The sequence below is a fragment of the Canis lupus genome, chromosome 9 (genome assembly GCF_048164855.1).
Source record: "Canis lupus baileyi chromosome 9, mCanLup2.hap1, whole genome shotgun sequence".
Lineage (NCBI taxonomy): Eukaryota > Metazoa > Chordata > Mammalia > Carnivora > Canidae > Canis > Canis lupus.
This window is the reverse complement of record NC_132846.1, coordinates 39,126,451-39,145,239: the sequence shown is the minus strand read 5'-3', so window position 1 is coordinate 39,145,239 and position 18,789 is coordinate 39,126,451. Positions and strand designations below refer to the sequence as shown.

General features: G+C 35.3%; 1 protein-coding gene across 1 annotated transcript in view; it reads left to right on the top strand.

Annotated features, from left to right (window-relative positions):
- KCNH5 (potassium voltage-gated channel subfamily H member 5) overlaps window positions 1-18,789 on the top strand; it is a 278,213-nt gene that overhangs the window by 30,261 nt on the left and 229,163 nt on the right. The window contains exons 3-4 of the mRNA XM_072838864.1: window positions 5,229-5,335; window positions 9,032-9,160. Coding sequence (XP_072694965.1) covers window positions 5,229-5,335; window positions 9,032-9,160 — 236 coding nt within the window. The remainder of the gene's footprint in view (window positions 1-5,228; window positions 5,336-9,031; window positions 9,161-18,789) is intronic.

The following is an 18,789-nucleotide window of genomic DNA, read 5'->3' as shown; positions in this document are numbered from 1 at the left end:
TTTACATGTGCAAGAAGAGCAATAATATAGGTAGGGAAGATTGCAGTATGTAGATGCTTTCAAATATATATATATTTTTTCTGGGAGGCTCATTAATATTCCTTTACCCAAGCCATCAAATTAGACAATGAAGCAATTAAGAGACATTTTATTGGATGTATTTCACAAGTAGTTTTATTAACACAGGGTCATCTCAGCCAGCAAGAGCACATTACACATGATGGATGTCAGTTTGGTTCCATTTGGCTGAGGGCTCTGCTTCACACGGTGGCTGGGAGAAGTGTTGGAGAGCAGAGGTGCCTCAGTGACGTTACATTCCAAAGGTTAGAGATGTCCAGTGCTCTCCCTGGTTTCCATTAATTACATGCCATGGATCTACCATTTATGACTCTATCTAAAACCTTTTAAGCTCATATAAATTAATGGGTTGTGAAACCTTTGGTTACAATTCACTGTATAAAGTAATGCTTTGATTTATTCCAAAATTACCTGTTTCAGATTTTGAAAGCTGTATTTGTTTGTAAATTTTCCTCCTTACTCCTCCCCTTCCTTCAGGCTTCTTACTTTTTAATCATTTAACTATAGGTTTGAGCCCATTCTCCCATTAACTTTTGTGATAATTTTATTCTTGTGGCTGATTCTGAGTGAGAGACCACATTTACCAACTACATTAAGTCAATCTGTGTGGTTTCTGTGATGAAGCATTTGCGAAGCCATGAATTACAGCCTATAGATAATATTATTCTTTTTGCAGTGACTGAATTTGGTGTTTTAGTCCAGGATCATTGTTGACCATTAGCAAGATAGATTGGCAGAACTCATGAATAGGTTATATATATTTTTTTGTTTGTAAGGTTCCTTTCTCTCTTGGAAATCCATCAACATTTATAGGCATCCTTGCTGGTGTAGGTATCATAATGAGGCTTGTTTGTAAGATTTCATTGGTAGAACAAGGGATCCAAGAATAAGTAAATCCTGCTATCAACCAAGGCCACTTGTCCTTAGAAATTTTCTAGGGCAGAAAATACATGAAAGGTATACTGCCCAATGCTCAGGCAAGCTGGATTCAGCTTGGGCCAGGCCTTAGGAAAACTTCTCCTCTATTCCCAAGACCAGATTTTACCACCAGTTGTAGTTGTGTGGTAAGAAAAGTGGCCAGAATATTCAGGAGCAGGCCTGGAATGGATTTGTGCTCCAACCTCATGGGCTCATAAAGAAAGAAGACACACAAAATGATGTATGTATCCCTTTAAGGCACAGTGACCCTGCGTATTAGCAAGTATGGCCCAACCCCTGTTCTAGAATTGTAGAGCTGGAGAGTAGTGGGGTTGAGGCTGAAGGGGCTTTCTTCCAACCTCACCCATAAGAAGCATTCAGTCATAATTCAGCCATTGTAGAACACATTATAATTTGTGACTTAATGTGCATTATCTTTTTAAAGCCTTTACCCTCTGAAGTATATGAACATTATTATTATTTTATGTATCAGAAAACTGAGAGTCAAAGCAATTATATGTCTTGCCCATGAATTATGCAGTTGATAAGAGGTGCGGTGGTCTTCTGTTATATTATGACCACTCAATATTATAGTCGGGATAGATAGCTTCTGAATATCTAATTTTATTTTCTTTCCAATAAGATAACAGTGCTGTTGTAGAAGTCATTTACAGTTACTCTAAGGGGAGCTTGCATTCTGTCTAAGCAATTTGAAGTTCCAAAAATTTTTTTATCTTCCTATTATATATTTCTGGAGGGTATACATAAAAAATGTGTAAAATTACTATATAGGTATATGGTTTCTAAAGCCTGATGATCACCATTTCTAAATCCTACTTTCCTTCAAATTCCGTTAACCATTCAGAGACTACTTTGAGCCTCAGCCATCTGGAGACAGGCTGCTGATAAAGACACTCAACATTTACATGTAAAACAGCTGAGCAAACCAACAAATGTGCCATTCTCATAGACTATGTGGAAGCATTGACTTAGTATGGTTTAGACAACTTCAGATAGAAATACTTTCATTGGAAGGATGGATAATACATTTTAGACATCCTTTATAGTTCATTTTGAAATATTTTTTATTAATTGCTGCATTTTACCACTTCAGATATGTGTTCTGTCCCATATATTCGGTTTAATAAACTTAAAATGAAGAATATGAGTGAAACAATGTAAGAAATAAAAGTAATTTTTAAGAAAGTAGTCAGATTGTAATAATCTGGGATTTTTTTTTTTTTCTTGAAGTGCTTCTGTTAGGACAGGTAATTTTACTATTGAGAGGGTTAAATTAGTGAAGAAAAATTATAGAATTTTTAGAGCTTATTTGAAAAGTTGCTTATTTTTATCTTCTCTTTAGAATTTTCACTGAGGCTTTTGTTGTATTTTTTATTAGGTGGTATTATTATATCAATTTCCAAGACAGTTTTTTAATTTAAGTTGTAATTTATTTTTGATTCCTATTAGAGTTAATTTTTCAAAAATTTTATCTTAATTGCTTGTTGTATTATAGATGCTTTCTTTTTTTAAATGTTTTTCTGTTGGCTATTTGTGGATATTGTGTTTTAGTTTATTGAACCATAGAACCTGACATTTACTAACAGGAGTAAAATGGTTTTTCTTTTCTTTCTTTTTAAGTTTGAAACATTTAGTTAGCTTAATTGCCTTTATCTTAACCTTTTTTTCCTGTTTTTAATATTTTATAGTAGAGACTCTTTAGATTAAAAATAAGTCAATTAAAAAAAACTAGTTGATTTAAAAAGTTCACCTGTCTGTAAAAAATATGAACAGTATTAAAATAGTGTATTATTTTTTGGAGGGCAAGAAAGGTGCCTTTAACTGAGTAATTCTAGTTTCAGTGTAATTCCTTCAAGAGATTTTCATGAGACACTCATGAGCTCTGGAGTTCAGGCTTTGGCAGAAGCAATGGCTTTTCAGTGCTGTCTTACAGGTAGGCTTGGAGGCTTCCTCTGTGAGTCTGGCTCTGAGATTATGGAATTAGAATCTGTCATTTAATTCTGAGATTCTTTTTCTTAATTTACTGTTATAATGACAATGAAAATTTTCTTTTTTTTTAAATAAAAGATAGAAATATTGTAATGCAGATTGGGCAGTCTTTGGCAAACTATTTTCTTTCATTTCTTAGTTTCTAGAGTTCTAGTTGCTTATGTTTAGTGTTATCATAAGATGGACCATGACTCTGTAATTTCTGGCTGTGATATGGCATTAATGTTGAATCCTCTAGATTTTTTGGATTTTGCTATCAACTATACCCTTCCTGTTGTATATTTTCTAGATTGATACAATCAGGGGTAGATGTCCCATGAAGGTAATGAATCTTAATCTTCAGGGGCCCTCACTTGAGTGGATGTCTTCCAAAGCTCTGTACCTAATTTTGTTTTATAATTTTATATTATTTTCTCTAAAAAGAGCCCCTAAGCATGTATGAGCTTTAGGCTCTACCTCATTTGGATTAGCTTCTGGCCGATATGTGAACTCACTGAAAGTGGAAGAAAAACAATAACTAAGATATACTTGAACCTTCAAAAACTTATTCAAGTTATCTAGCAGTGGCACATCTTCTTTTCTAGTGGGAAAAAGGTTCTGAACACTTATGCTAGCCAATAGAACTATGTATCTAATACCAGATGCACAATTGATGATTGTGAAAGCATCAAGAATAGAGTTTTAGAGGCTTATAGTCCTTGATTGAGTTCTGTTTTGTAGATTATCAGACTTTTGGTGATGTTTTCTTAGAAAAACAGGTAATTTCAAACGTTGGGAAATTTTTGTGGCATGTAAAATCTCATTCTTTAATCAATGTTTTATATGTTCCCTTACCCTTGGCAGCAGTGTATGTCTTCCTCAATTTCTCAGCATTATTTTTCTCCCATTAGCCATACCTGCACCATCTTAAGAAATCCTCATAACTGATAAGAATATGGATGCATTATATGTGTAATATGGACTCTTCACACTTCCTTGTGTGTGGGAGGATAAAAAAAGACCATGCAAGATGAAAGCATGCAATGTGAACTTAAAACTCTGGAAAAATTTATGATTATTCTGTGACCTTTAACAATGTCTATCAAGACATTAAAACCTCTCTTACTCTTGGCCATAAATGCAGAGAAAGGCAAATAATAATAAAACTCATATTTAGCACACTGTGATTTAGCACTTAAACATTGAGAAAGCATTTCTTTGTTAAAAACTGTTACAAGTCATTTGAATTATACTTGCCTTTTCATAATATAGCATGACATGAAGAGAGCATTTTTTTCCCCTCTTAGATGTTCCTACTCCTTCTTAAGTCTGCATCAACCACAACTCTTTTATTCCTGTACTCTCGCTATTGTGAACTTCTCCTATGGCTTTTTTAACGTGAAACTTTTTTTTTACTGGCATCACTTCCTCTGGGAAACCTTGATCCTCCTTGTCATAATCACTTTACTGGTTTATGTTGATAAGTTCACCTCTCTAAGTTCCTCTGGCTGCATATCTAGAGTCTCTCAAATGACAGCAGTGTTAACATTCCCATAGTTATGTGTTTCATCTATACCTTCATTTATGTTCAATTTGAACATCCCTTCCAGCATTATCATTTTTTATTTCTTTGCGGGACTTTAATCTTTGATGGCTAATTCCTGCTTTTAGTTATCCAGTTTTGTAAAATGTCATGTGGGTTTATTGCTGAGAGCCAAGGAGGCAACACAACTACAGCTTTGAGTCTATGCATGGACTGAGTAACAGATGCACTGTGACCAAGACAGAGTGGCTTTGAAAGAAGTGATGTTATTGGTTACTGTGATGTGTATCTATTATTTACTAGTGATTTGTAGGCTGAGGAGCTAACAGCAAAGTTCATACTTTATGCAGTTATTTACTGTTAATATATTATAAATGAAATTCGAACTGTGCTATTGGAAACTGGTGTTAACTAAACCATAGTAACTAAAATTCATGCCTATAGGAAGTATGTAAATTGATGTCTCTCTCTCTTTCTCTCTCTCTCTATATATATATGTTTGAAATAACTTCTAAACCGAGCTTTTAGCAAAAAGTTTAGGAATCATGATTAAAACATCGTTTCATTAATTTAGTATATTTTGTGGGAGCAACATTTAATTTTATAACTAAATTTGAATACTCAATCAAAAGAGACAGCAACATGGTTTTATGTAAGCATTTGAAAAGCAAACTGAAATATATTGTTTGTTTTTTCCCAGTTTTATGTATGGAGAATTGACTGACAAGAAGACCATTGAGAAAGTCAGACAGACTTTTGACAACTACGAATCAAACTGCTTTGAAGTTCTTCTATACAAGAAAAACAGTATGTATCTAAATTATCAATAAGATTTGTCAACTCTGATTAATACTATGTTTTGGCTAGTGGTAGTTGAGCTACAATGTAGAGAGAATATCAAACTTTGTTCCTTATCTTGCAAAGGCAGGGGGTGCTGATAAAATTAGATAGCAAAACTAATAAATGATTCCACTTATAAAAGCAACCTTTTGAGGAATAGCAGGGCAATATAGACACCCACTAAGCATGGAAGCCAACATGGAGCTCGATCTCATGACCCCTTAGATCACGACCTGAGCTGAAATCAGGAGTCAGACTCAAGCGACTATGCTACCCAGGTAACCCAAAAGCAATTATTATCTTTAGTGGAAATTGATGGTTATTAAATTCTTCCTCATTTAGGGAAGCATTTTAGCTTCAACAGGAAGCACTTGCTCCATTTCAGAGCTAGTTGGATTTTTTACAGCATAATTCATCCTCTCCATCTTACTCAAACATTTATTCACTATAAAATATTTAGAACTGAACTTAGGTTTCTCTTTTTATTAATAGACCATCAAAGGGATAATCACAACCACAGGCATTGCTTTAAAATTAGTGCACTTGGTAATGGGAGCATTGGTCTTTAGTGGTTTTTACCTATGGGATGTCTTATCATTTTATCTTTTTTCTTTTTTTTAAGATTTATTTATTTGAAAGAGAGAGAGAGAGAGAGAGAGCACAAGGACAAGAGGGTGGAGGAAACAGACTCCCTGCTGAACAGGAAGCCCAACACAGGGCTTAATCCTATGACACTGGAATCATGAGCATAGCGGAAGGCAGATGCTTAACTGACTGGGCCACCCCTATCTTTCATTTTAGAATCAAGGCCAAAGAGGTCTTTCTCTTTAGTCATAGCCAAATGTCTGTTGGCTTGTCACCTAGCAAACAATCCATTCTGAATGATCTTCTCTGTCCTTTACCAGAGAAAAGTCAAGCTTGAGACCCTCTGGGTCTCTTTCATGAGCTCCAGATACATACTGATAATTTTTAGTAAGACTTATATGTTAAGACTCCTATCCTTTTCATATAGGGTTGTTATTCTTTTAATGACTTAGATATGTGCCTGGAGTTTAGCAAATAATTTAAGGCTATTCCATATTACTAAAGTCATTACATTCTGAAACTAAGAATAAACAAATCTTTGCCTGATTTTAAAGCAAGAGATCTAAGTTTATAGTTTCTGAGTTTCTCAAAAATAGCTTTGTGGAGATTCTGTTTTCCTTAAATCCTTTAACTCATGTTAATGAAAACTTGCATTTTACATTTCCAGAAGTTTTCTTCCAAGGTAGTATTTTGCATTATTTTAATGTTTTGAAATTTTCTTACTTGCATTGAGTTTTTTCATTAATATGAAGGATAGATATCATTTATGCATTTTAGTGGAGTTCTACTACAATTAAAGGAGCTTTAAAAAAATCTTATAAATTGTTACCTGAAGGTTCTTGAATATCAACTAAAAAAAGTATGTTCTTGTAACTTTTTAAAATGTTAGGTAGAGAAATTCACATGTCTGTAGATAAATGTTTTGGGAATGCCTGAATGCCAAGTCTTCCTAACACTTCCATTAAGTAATTAGGTTAAATAGCATTTTGCAAATGGAGGGATTGATTTAACATGTGTCATCATTGACACTTCAGCTTGTAGGCTCTATTTTTAAGGTCCTTTGCTCTGATTAGCAGAGAACTGTTTCTATTGTTGAGGAGGAAACAGTAGTTCTGGGGTGATGATTTAAATGGATCTTTCTGTCTGCACAAAGGCACACCTGTGATAGCCTGGGCTGCCCCAGATAATCAATGCCAAGGCACTGCCCTGAGTTTCCATCTACAACTGACCTCTCTGCCTAACCCTCTCAGACTTTCTGCTTCCTTGAACCCTCAACCCGGAATATGGATATTATGCCAGCCACTCAGTAAATATAAATACTCTGTCTACTTGGGGAGTCTGGTCCTGTAACTCAACTTGAAAAAAAAATCTACCTTGATATCTGAAAGCAGTTTTAAAAACAGCCCTGACTCTGCTAAAATGTGAAAAGTTACTCTTTTCATAGAAGGCGTGAAACATAACATCATCTCTTTCTGTTCAGATTTTTAACAGAACTTGGAAAATGACTTATTTTTAATGCCCCTTTCTCTGTTTATGATCCTGCTGCCTCAAACTCACTGTGTTGGAACAGCCATCGGCCATGTATCTGCTAGCCTGCGTATCTGGTGATTTGTAAAACTGCATATATCATTCACAGTTCTTTGGTACATTGTGTAGAATAAGGAGCAGAAAACAAAGAACAGGCCTCTCTGGTATATTGTGTGATGGTTTTTGAGATCCTTGTTTCACCCAATGATCATTTTGGAAAGGGCCCTGTTTTCATAAGCCCCAGGGTTGAAAAGGATGTGGTTGTCAGAACGGAAGATTCCATAAACACCTCTTCTAATTCTCTGACTTCTTGAACTTGGTAGTTAAGCCATCTCTTTTTGTCTAGATGACAAATTCCTCGTTGTGGTGATATTATTCTGTGATTTTTTTTGGGGGGGGGGCGGCCAAAGGTATGAAGGTTTTTCTAATTTGATTTTCACTGCACCACTAACAGGCTATCAACTCTCACGTAGAGACTATTAATAGCTGCATATTTCACTCCCCAAATCCCAAACCTAACAAAAGCCTTTATGTCTTTAAGAAAGAAAATTTGGAGAGGTTTTACTGCACTATGGCTTGGAAAGAATATAATGGAAAATGTGTCTTTTTGATTCTGATGGAACATTCCTTCAGTGTTTTATCGTTTAATGGATAATTACTCCTTTGAAGGCATTTCTGTGTCTTCAAATATTTATTGTTTGAAATAATGCCAGTTCCTGGTTTGTCCAAATCCAAAGCCTTAAGTGCTCTGAAACTCTGTTTTCTGGAGTCTGCAGGAGCCATTGTTTAAAGAACATAGTGACAGAGTCAGGTCTCCTTCTTTGAGTGAAGAAGATAGGAAGCAGTGGCTGGCTCACAAAGATACCTGAGAATCTCAAGATCTGGGGACACATCTTTTTTTTTTTCCCCCCATAAGATTGCCTTAAAAGCTTCATGTAGCCCTGTGTAGAGCAGACATCAAATGTTGCTGACATCCTCTCTCTGATGTGAGGGTGCTGTCAAAGGTATAGAGCTGTCTTATAACTCTGACTGATGAGAGAGCCTTGAGGTAGGAATAGTGATTTCAAATGTTCTTCCAAGAGGAATGCTTATCAGAGCATCAGGGGACTGCTGTTGAAGTCAATAGGAAACATTTCTCACAGTGGCAAGAAGAGAGCAGCATGTAGGAGTGGTCGTGCATGGTGAAATTACAAAACAGAAGTTGGTGAGAGCAGCAGAGGTGTAGGGACATAGACCTAAAGGCAATGCTGGTGTTACTTAAGTAGTGACACTCCCCTTGTGCTCCTGCATTATTGTGCTCCTGTGAAATGTTACCCTCAGCTTTACTTACACATTTTGATATTTTGGGTTGAAAAATGTTTATTAATATTTGAGTAACTGGTAATTGATAAAAAAAAAAGAGGTTTTTTTAAATTCTGAAAGCAATGAAAATACTGTTGTTTTGATGTTGGTTCCTGGCATAGCAGTTGGCAACTTAAAGAAAGGGAATGCAGGAGAACAAATCATTGCTGTGGCTATGTCACACTCTGTTGTTCTTTCTGTCTTTTACAGGAACCCCTGTTTGGTTTTATATGCAAATTGCACCAATAAGAAATGAACATGAAAAAGTAGTCTTGTTCCTATGTACTTTCAAGGATATTACTTTGTTCAAACAGCCAATAGAGGATGATTCAACAAAAGGTAATTTCTTTTCTTTTCTTTTTTCTTTTCTTTTTTCTTTTCTTTTCTTTTCTTTTCTTTTCTTTTCTTTTCTTTTCTTTTCTTTTCTTTCTTTTCTTTTCTTTTCTTTTCTTTTCTCTTTCTTTTTTGAGAGAGAGAGCAGGGGGAGGGGGAGAGGGAGAGAGAGATTCCTAAGCAGTCTCCATGCCCAGTGTGGAGCTGTCACAGGGCTTGATCTCATGAGTCTGGAATCATGACCTGAGCTGAGATCAAGAGTTGATCACTTTAACTGACTGAGCCACCCAGGTGCCCCAACAAAAGGTAACTTTCAGAGATATGGCCACACTTAAGCATTAAGCTGTCAATTAAATATATTATTATTTAAGAAAATACATAGGTTGAACTGGAAAACAAAATTTTACTATGTAGTACTTCTTTTGCTCTACATTCATGCTAGATATTATCCAGAATCCATTTTATTCAGTTATATTATTTGAATGGAAATAGCATGGCTATCCAAAGTAGAAATAATAGTTGGTTAACTTAAATTATAGTAAGAGGAATTGGAATAAGACACAAGGAAGAAATGTCATACAGCATTATTAATTTAGAATCAATAAAATGGGAGTTTTGACAACTTCTACCAGGATGAGCTTTAGAAACACAAAATATAACAATGTATGAGATGGTTTTGGGTGAAGTGTCTTTACAGCACAGTTGATCAGTTGATTGAATTTTGTTGGATTGATTAGAGGTAGGTTAGTTGACTTTTTCAGATTACTTTTCACCCTTTAATTATTCAGCTATTATAGATTCTCTTGTGTAGATGCTGTTAGATTATGTGAAGAATAATTTTGTTATCAAGAGAGTGGTTGGCTGGGTGCCTGGGTGGCTCAGTTGGTTAAGCGTCTGCCTTCAGGTCAAGTCATGATCCTGGTCCTGGGATTGAATCCCACATCGGGCTCCCTGATCAGCAGGGAGCTTGCTTCTCCCTGTGTCTCTGCCTCCCTCTCTGTCTCTCATGAATGAATAAATAAAATCTTAAAAAAAAAAGAGAGAGAGAGTGGTTGGCAAAATCCTGACTACAGTCTTACTGACTTTATTTTATTTATTTATTTTTAAGATTTTATTTATTTATTCATGAGACACACACACACACACAGAGAGAGAGAGAGAGAGAGAGAGAGAGGCAAAGACACAAGCAGAAGGAGAAGCAGGCTCCATGCAGGGAGCCCAATGTGGGACTCAATCCTGGGTCTCCATGATCACACCCTGGGCTGCCGGCAGTGCTAAACTGCTGTGCCACTGGGGCTGCCCATTGACTTTAATATTAAGGAAGAGAGTTATAGAAAGCAGTAGTCAGTGGGATATGCTTTTATCTCCTTTTCCATATAATTTACTCTCATTTTATTCTCTCCAATTACGTTTAAATTAAAAACTGGTGTTTGGATGAATGAATAAAGAAGATGTGGTATACACACACACACACATACATATATATATATATATATATATATATATATATATATATATGATGGAATACTACTCAGCCATCAAAGAAATGAAATTTTGCCATTTACAATATTGTGGATGAAAATAGAGGGTATTATGCTAAGCAAAATAAGTTAATCAGAGAAAGACAATTATCACATGATCTCTCTAATATGTGGAATTTAAGAAACAAAACAGAGGATCATAGAGGAAAGAGAAGAAATAAAAAACAAGATGAAATCAGAAAGGGAGACAAAACCATAGGAGACTCTTAATCATAGGAAACAAACTGAGAGTCCCTGGAAGGGAAGGTGATGGGGGGACGGGGTAACTGGGTGATGGGCATTAAGGAGGGCACGTGGTATAATGAGCACTGGGAATTGTAAAGGTCTGCTGAATCGCTGACCTCTACCTGTGGAACTAATAATACATTATATGTTAATTAATTGAATTAAAAAATTAAAAAAATTAAAACTGGTGTCTGATAAATGAAGAATTTCAAATACTCTTAGATTTTGGGACATGTTATTTTTAATAATTTCTTAGGAGACCAAAAATGAAATCTTCCTCTTTACATTTGGCATTGCCTTTTACCTCTTTTAAAGAAAATGGCACAAAAGTTTAATTTTTGCAACTGTAATCATAATTACAGAAAAATTTTGTATGTTTATTTCTTGCATATGAATTCACATATGTTATAGTTGGTCAGTTTTTGGTTAGCATCAAATTGTAAGAGGAAAATTTTATAATGTGCAAACCATTTAAAGTATAACATGGAACAATTTATTTGTGAATGTTTCTGAAAATGTGTATATTAAATCATCTCCTAGAAGATCAAATATTCACTTTTGGGTTCATTCTACCTGTTCCTGTACCTTTACTCACAGACCCAGTATTTAGAAAGTTTAGGATGAATTTAACTGCTGTTTTAAAAAATAGAACAGTCTTCTAATAGTATTTAGGTTTAATGCTTGTTTATTTGTTTTAAAATTCCAGGTGCTCCATCCAATAGCAACAGAATATGTGTTCTCAAGCTTACTGGAACATACAATAGATAGATCACATTCTGGCCATAAAACACACTTTGACCAATTTAAAAGAATAGAAATATTAAAAGGCATGTTCTTAGATCACAGTGGAATTAAACTAGAAATCAGTCACAGAAAGATAACTAAGAAATCTCCAAATATTTAGAAATTAACACATTTCTAAATAGCTCATGGGTCAAAGAAGCCTTACGATAAATTAGAAAAATATTTTGACCAACTGAAAATACAAATTATCGAATTTATGGCACATAGCAAAAGTCGTGGTTAAAGTGAAATGTATGTAACATTAAATGCATATGTGAGAAGAGAAGAAAGATATAAAATTAAACACCTAAGCTTCTACCTTAGGGGGAGACAAAGAAGAGCAATTTAAGTGAAAGCAAGCTGAAGACAAGAAATAAGAAACCTTAGAGCAGAAATCAATGAACTAGAAAATAGGAAAACATTAGAGAAAATCACCACAACTCAAGCTGGTTCTTTAAAAAGATCATCAAAGTTAATAAACCTCTAGCCAGGTTAACCCAGAACAAAGGGAGAAGATGCTGACTACCAATATCAGAAGTTAAAGAAGGGCCATCACAACTCATCCCAAGGACATTAAAGCATATGGAGGAATACTTTGATCAGCTCTATAGCCACTGAACCGATAATTTAGTGGAAATGGACCACTCCTTTGAAAAACAAACTGCCAGAACTCACACTAGGAGAAATAGACAACCTAAATCATCCTACATCTATTAAAAAGTTTAATCGATAATTAATAAACTTACAAAACAAAGAAACACCTGGTATGGATGTTTTTGCTTTTATTTTTGGCAAATCTACAGTCTTTTTCAGAAAATAGAAGCAGAAAGAACTCTCCTAACTCATTCTATGAGACTAGCACTACCCTAATACCAAAATCAGAAAAAGACATTGCTAGAACAGACCAGTATTTTTCATGAATATTCATATAGAAATAATCAACAAAAATTGAATCCACATGACAGCCAATTGGTATCTATTCCGCATATGCAAAGCTGGTTTAACATGAAAAAAAATCAATCACTGTAATCTACCATTTCAACAGGCTAAAAAAGAAAGATCATATCATCATATCACTTGACATTAAAACAAGCTTTTGACAAAACCCAGCACCCATTCATGGTAAGAATTCTTAGCAAAGTAGGAATGGATAGGAACTTCCTCAACTTGGTAAGGAACATCTGTGAAAAATCTACAGTTAAGAGCTGACTATATCTTAAAGTAATATGTTTTTAAATAGAAGATAAATAATTGTTAAATAATTTGTGACCTAACATATTCTTCAGGTGAATTTCTCATGCTTTCATGTTGAATGACAACAATACTAAATAAAAAGCTTTCATGTCAAAGTCTTTTCCCTTAAGTAACATTTATGTTTATTTTATTTTAAAGTTTTTATTTATTTATTTATTCATTCATGAGAGACACAGAAAAAGAGAGAGAGAGAGAGAGAGAGAGAGGCAGAGACCTAGGCAGAGTGAGAAGCAGGCTCCATGCAAGAAGCCCGATGTGGGACTCGATCCTAGGAATCCAGGGTTAGGCCCTGAGCCAAAGGCAGATGCTCAACTGCTGAGCCACCCAGGCATCCCATATATTTATGTTTATATTTGATGAATATTATTGTCTCTCTAAGTGATTTCATGACACAGCTGAAGTTAGGGAGAGTATAGTACATTCTCAGTTTTGATATGCTAAACATTGATGGTATAGTATGTAATCTATTTATGGAAACTGACAGTTGATAGCATTTTATAGTGAGATTGGGGAAAAGGTGCTAATATTAGGAGGTGACTTTTATTTCTCAAGTTAATGCCCTTCCACACCTCCATCTCTGTATCCTTATATCAGAACCTCAGAGTTTTTCAGGTAAAAATTTCTTAAATGTGTAACTCATTCTTACAAAAAAAGACTCCAAACAACTCAGGCCATTTAGTTTTGAACTAAGTGCTTGATAGGCATGTAAATTAGAATTTACAGGGAAAATCAGTCCCCATTGTGAAAAGTATTAGAGGAGACTATCTCTTTCCAGGGCCAGAATTTGTAGAGGAAGAGCTTGCTTGCTTATTTATTTATTTATTTATTTACTTACTTACTTATTTCATTTTATTTATTCATGAGAAGGGCAGAAACATAGAGGGAGAAGCAGGCTCCTCACAGGGAGCCTGATGTGGGACTTGATTCCAGACCCTGGGATCAGGCCCTGAGCCAAAGGTAGATGCTCAACAGCTGAGCCACCCAGGCATCTCAAGGAAGAGCTTACTTTAAACAGACTTTTTTTTTTTTTTTTAAGATTTATTTATTTATTCATGAGAGACTTAGGCAGAGAGAGAAGCAGGCTCCCTGCAGGGAACCCGATGTGGGACTCAATCCCAGATCCTGGGATTATGCCCTGAGCTGAAGACAGATGCTCAACCACTGAGCCATCCAGGTGTCGCTTTAAACAGGCTTATTTTGAGACTCTTCCATATCTTTCAAATATCTAACAGATTACTGAAAAAGTGTTGTGCAGTGTAACTGAATGCTATATATGAACTACTTTCTATTATTCCTACAAGATGTAAAATTAATGAAAAATTCAATAGAAATAGAATATGATATTAAGTAATCCTTCTATCTCTATAAAGGTGGAAGTATAGGAAAGTGTGTTTGGAAATCTTGGCAGAAATATGTCTCTCAAATTCTTAGGTTGAGTAAAGGGGACTGTGGAAATTTTGAGAAAGAGCAGATGAGATTTCATGGTAGCGCCATAATATCAAAATGATTTGGCTCTAGAGCATTTAACTAGGGGATGGTAGATTTATTTTTAATTCAACCCTGGGCACAAAGTTACATAACATGAACCTTTTCATGACTCTTGTAGGAAAATTTTGTTCCCCTTGTTTATCTATTTTACGGATTTTTTTTTTTCCCTCCAACCAAAAATGCTGATTAAGTATACAGAATGGTGCAGGCACCATTCTAAGTCCTGGAGATACACAGTTCCATTAGGATCAGAGGAGACAAGTAAATATATATAGGAAGTTTTCTTCTGATGGCTCATATTTTCTCAGTGATATAAAGAACATGGTTATCCTGAGAGTAAGGATGTTGAAGGAGATGAAGAAATATTGAAGGTGTGGAGAGAGAGAAGTAGATATGAAATGCTAATCTAAGAGGGTGGAGAAGTGAGTGGGCAAAGGGAATTCGGAAGGTGTGCTGAGCACTCAGATCTGCTTGGGGCTAGTGATCATGAGTTCCACTAGCATCCAGGAGTATGATTATGTGTTTTACTCCACCCATGTTTAGTCAAAGGTATATAGAGTTGGATTTAACCAGAGCTGGGGTTTGGTAAGGTGAGTGAGATGAAAAGAATCAGGGAGTTGAGGCTGTTGGAAGGGAGGAAATGGAGGGTTAGAGAGTTGAGGCTGTTGCAAGGGAGGAAATGGAGGGTGTTTGAAAAATTTTGAAGAACTAGTTAGGTAATAGAGTTCTACCTAAGACATAGGAAATAGTGTTTTATGATACAGAATAGATAAGTGAATCCATACATTAGCAGGTCAGAATGTAATTTTTAATACCCAGAGGTATTTTACTGTCTTATTCCCCCTCCTCTCCTCCTCTCTCTCTCCTCTTCCTTCATCTTTTTTCTTCTTTTTTAAGAGTTAGAAGACAATATAATAAATTTGATAAAGGGCATCTACAAATATACATAAATACCATACTTAATGGTTGAAATATTGAAAGGTTTCTCTTTGAGATTATTAACAAGTAAACAGCCCCCCATAGCCACTGCTATTCAGCACTTTGCATTTGACCTTTTTTTTTTTTTTTTTTTTTTTTGCATTTGACCTTCTTAATGTGAAAAGGGGCCAATGATTAGAGCAAGACCTCAAGTTCTTTGAGGATTTCCTAGTTTGAAATTGACACCAATTTCTTACTTGATTAGGTACTTTTACCAAGAAACTCAGATACATGGTTGGAAGACTTGAGTAAACTGGTTAATTCTGAATTTTATTCTAAATTGTACATGGGATAGTAACTATAATGTAATGACAGCCAAACAATCTGAGTGCACTTCTTCCTCATAATGAATCTTCCGATACCAAAACTTCATTCTAGATGGATTTTTGCCCTTAAAAAGAGTAACACTGAATGATGTCAGTGATACCTCTGATTTATACCATGATAGATGGTAGTAAAAACCACTGAAGGGAAGGAATCTAGTTTTGATGGAGTAGTTACTATATGTCAGGAACTTTATACTTTTTATTGCTTTTTCCTATAATTCTGAAAATTAGTATCCTTATCTCCATTTTCCCGTTGAAAATACTTTTTTTTTAAGATTTTAAAAATTTATTCATTCATGAGAGACACAGAGAGAGAGAGAGAGGCAGAGACACAGGCAGAGGGAGAAGCAGGCTCCATGCAGGGAGCCCGACGTGGGACTCGATGCCGAGTCTCCAGGATCAGGCCCTGGGTTGAAGGCCTCGCTAAACCGCTGAGCCACCTGGGCCGCCCTGAAAATACTTTTACTATGGATTTCCAATGCCGTGTTCTCTCTATTGCACCATGCTGTCTCATCCTTTCCACTGGAAACTTACTATTGTGGTTTGGCCAACTTAATACTCCGCTCTTTTTTTTTTTTTTTTCCTATAGCAATTAAACACAGGTTGGGAACATTCTGATTCTGATAGAATTGAACTCTTTTGAACCAAGAAATTTAATGATAATAATTCAAGGGGGCAAAGCATTTTTTGTTATCTTTTGTTCCTGGTACTGAGGTCTTGGAACTGTTGCTCCAATAATCAGTCAATGGTACCAGACTCATCATTTGTAATAATACAAAGGGGAAAAATTACAGCCAAGAAATCCATTCCGTTGATTATCCATCTGTGTTCTAAAAGAGATGGTTAAAGTCTGCCCATTTATCCTGTATGATATTTTCAAACAGATTCCAAAACTGCCAAGACACTCACAGTGTGAAATATCCTGTGCCAAATAGTTATGGCATCTTCATGCCAATAATTGAGACAAAAAAAATTCTTATAGAATGAAACTAACAGCAAAAATAGCAACCTTCCCCTTGTGGGAAGCCAATAGTTTTCTTTAGAGAGGAAACAACAGATGAAATATGAGTAATTATGCCATGTAGTCTCTTTGGCCAAGAGTATAATTGTTTACCTAAGCTTTTTCTGTATAGATTAGAATCTTGTGTTGCAGTCTAGTAGATTGATTTAACTGCCTCTGTGACTTCCTCTTATTTTTAAGATTAGGCAGTCCATGACAAAGAGGTTAATTGCAACCCAATAGAGCTAAACTAATGTTTTATTAAGAAGGAGTTGGCATCCTGAGCTTTTAGGAGAACAAATGTTCTCATAATTCCATGAACAACTCATAGAGCAAGTATTAGGCTCTTCATATTCAGCTGTCTGTTCACATTACTCCATATCGATCACATCTAAGTAACATTAGCAAACTGTGCTGAATAATCAGTTATACCAGTTAGATCTCTGTAAAGGTGAGATCAGTAAATGTATCGCTGGGGAAAGGTAAAACTGCTGATGTGTCTTTTTCTCTGACCTAGACAGTATGGCTGCTCAACTTTTTCAAAGTTTGTATAGTGGGGGTTGATGACAGATCAAATGAAGTAATTTAGTTAATAACAGGCAAAATCCAGATGTGTCCAAGGGCACAAAAGGATCATGGGTCTAGAGATAGAGGGGACAGAAGGGAAATTAAAGGCAATCATGTTTCTAATGGCTTCTGTTTATTCAATAACATTTGACAAGGTAATCTGAGAGTGAGGAGAAAGGAGTGGTATAGGGGTCTTGAAAAAATGCTAACTGTTTAAAATTGAGGATTATAAGAAGGCCCTAACCCTAGCCATTATCCTAGGAAATGAGAGAATGCATACCATTTGATGATTTGTATTCTGTGTGTCAATGAATTTATTCCTTCAATATCTCATTTAATTTTTTTCAAAATATTTTCTGGATAAACTTTATTGTACTCTGGTAATAAAAATAGGATTCTTCTTAAATCCAATGCTCAGCTGTACTAAGATATGTAGTGTCACTTGTTTTAGAAAAATGAAGCTTCGATAAGTATAACATTGCTTTCTAAGTTTCTAGAAATATTCAATCCAACTATAATATCCAGTTAAAGTAAGAAAGAGAAATCACAGGAAATATTTCAATGTATATATTGCCACCATTGTTACTGTCGTCTTAAGAAAGATACTCTTACCACTTTTACCCAACAAAGCAAAACCAAACAAAACCCAATGATAATAAAACAAAATGGGGCTTAAGAGATCCTGAAAACCTCCAGGGATCTCTTAAAGAGTTTGAAATAGAGGAAGGACATGACCCAGTGTATGCTTTGGAAAACACATTGGCAACAATGTAGAGAGTTGCTCATTGCTCGGGGAATATATGGTCAGAGGGCAGATAGAGAGTATAGTCTTTAAGATGCTGCCACCTCACTTGGGTGGAAGATGATATATCGTCTGACATATAGGGATGGAGAGAAGAGAGTCAACTTGATATTTATTAAGAGGTTATAGTCTATAAGGCTTGGAAGGGATTGGATATGTGGATGTGGAGATAATAGTGAAGGAGGATGGCAAATTTCAAATTTCTGATTTGGGCAACTGGAAATATCATGGGCCCATTCAACCAAGTCCAGGAATACATGAAAGATGTAGAGTTGGAGATAGAGAAGATAATAAGATCAATTTTGGATATGTTGAGTATCAGATGCCTGTATAATATCTTAGTGAGAAGTGGCTAATGGCTGATTAGATACTACATAGATCGAGTGCTCAGAAGAAGAGTCTAGATTGGTGATACAGATTGCATGTTGGTTTTTTACACTGATGTTAAGTTCTTAGAGATCTGGTAGCATATCTGTTTTTTTCTTTTTCTTTTTCTTTTTTTTTTTGTGCACATTACACAGAGTTAGCCTTAGGGTTATATACAATTCCCAAAGCCTAACATTTAAAAAAAAAATTCTAGTTACTAGAATAAAGTCCATTAATAAAGAATTAAGGACCTTCTATCCATTGATGCCAGTTTACTTATTTTCTAATCCACCTGTTGGATACCA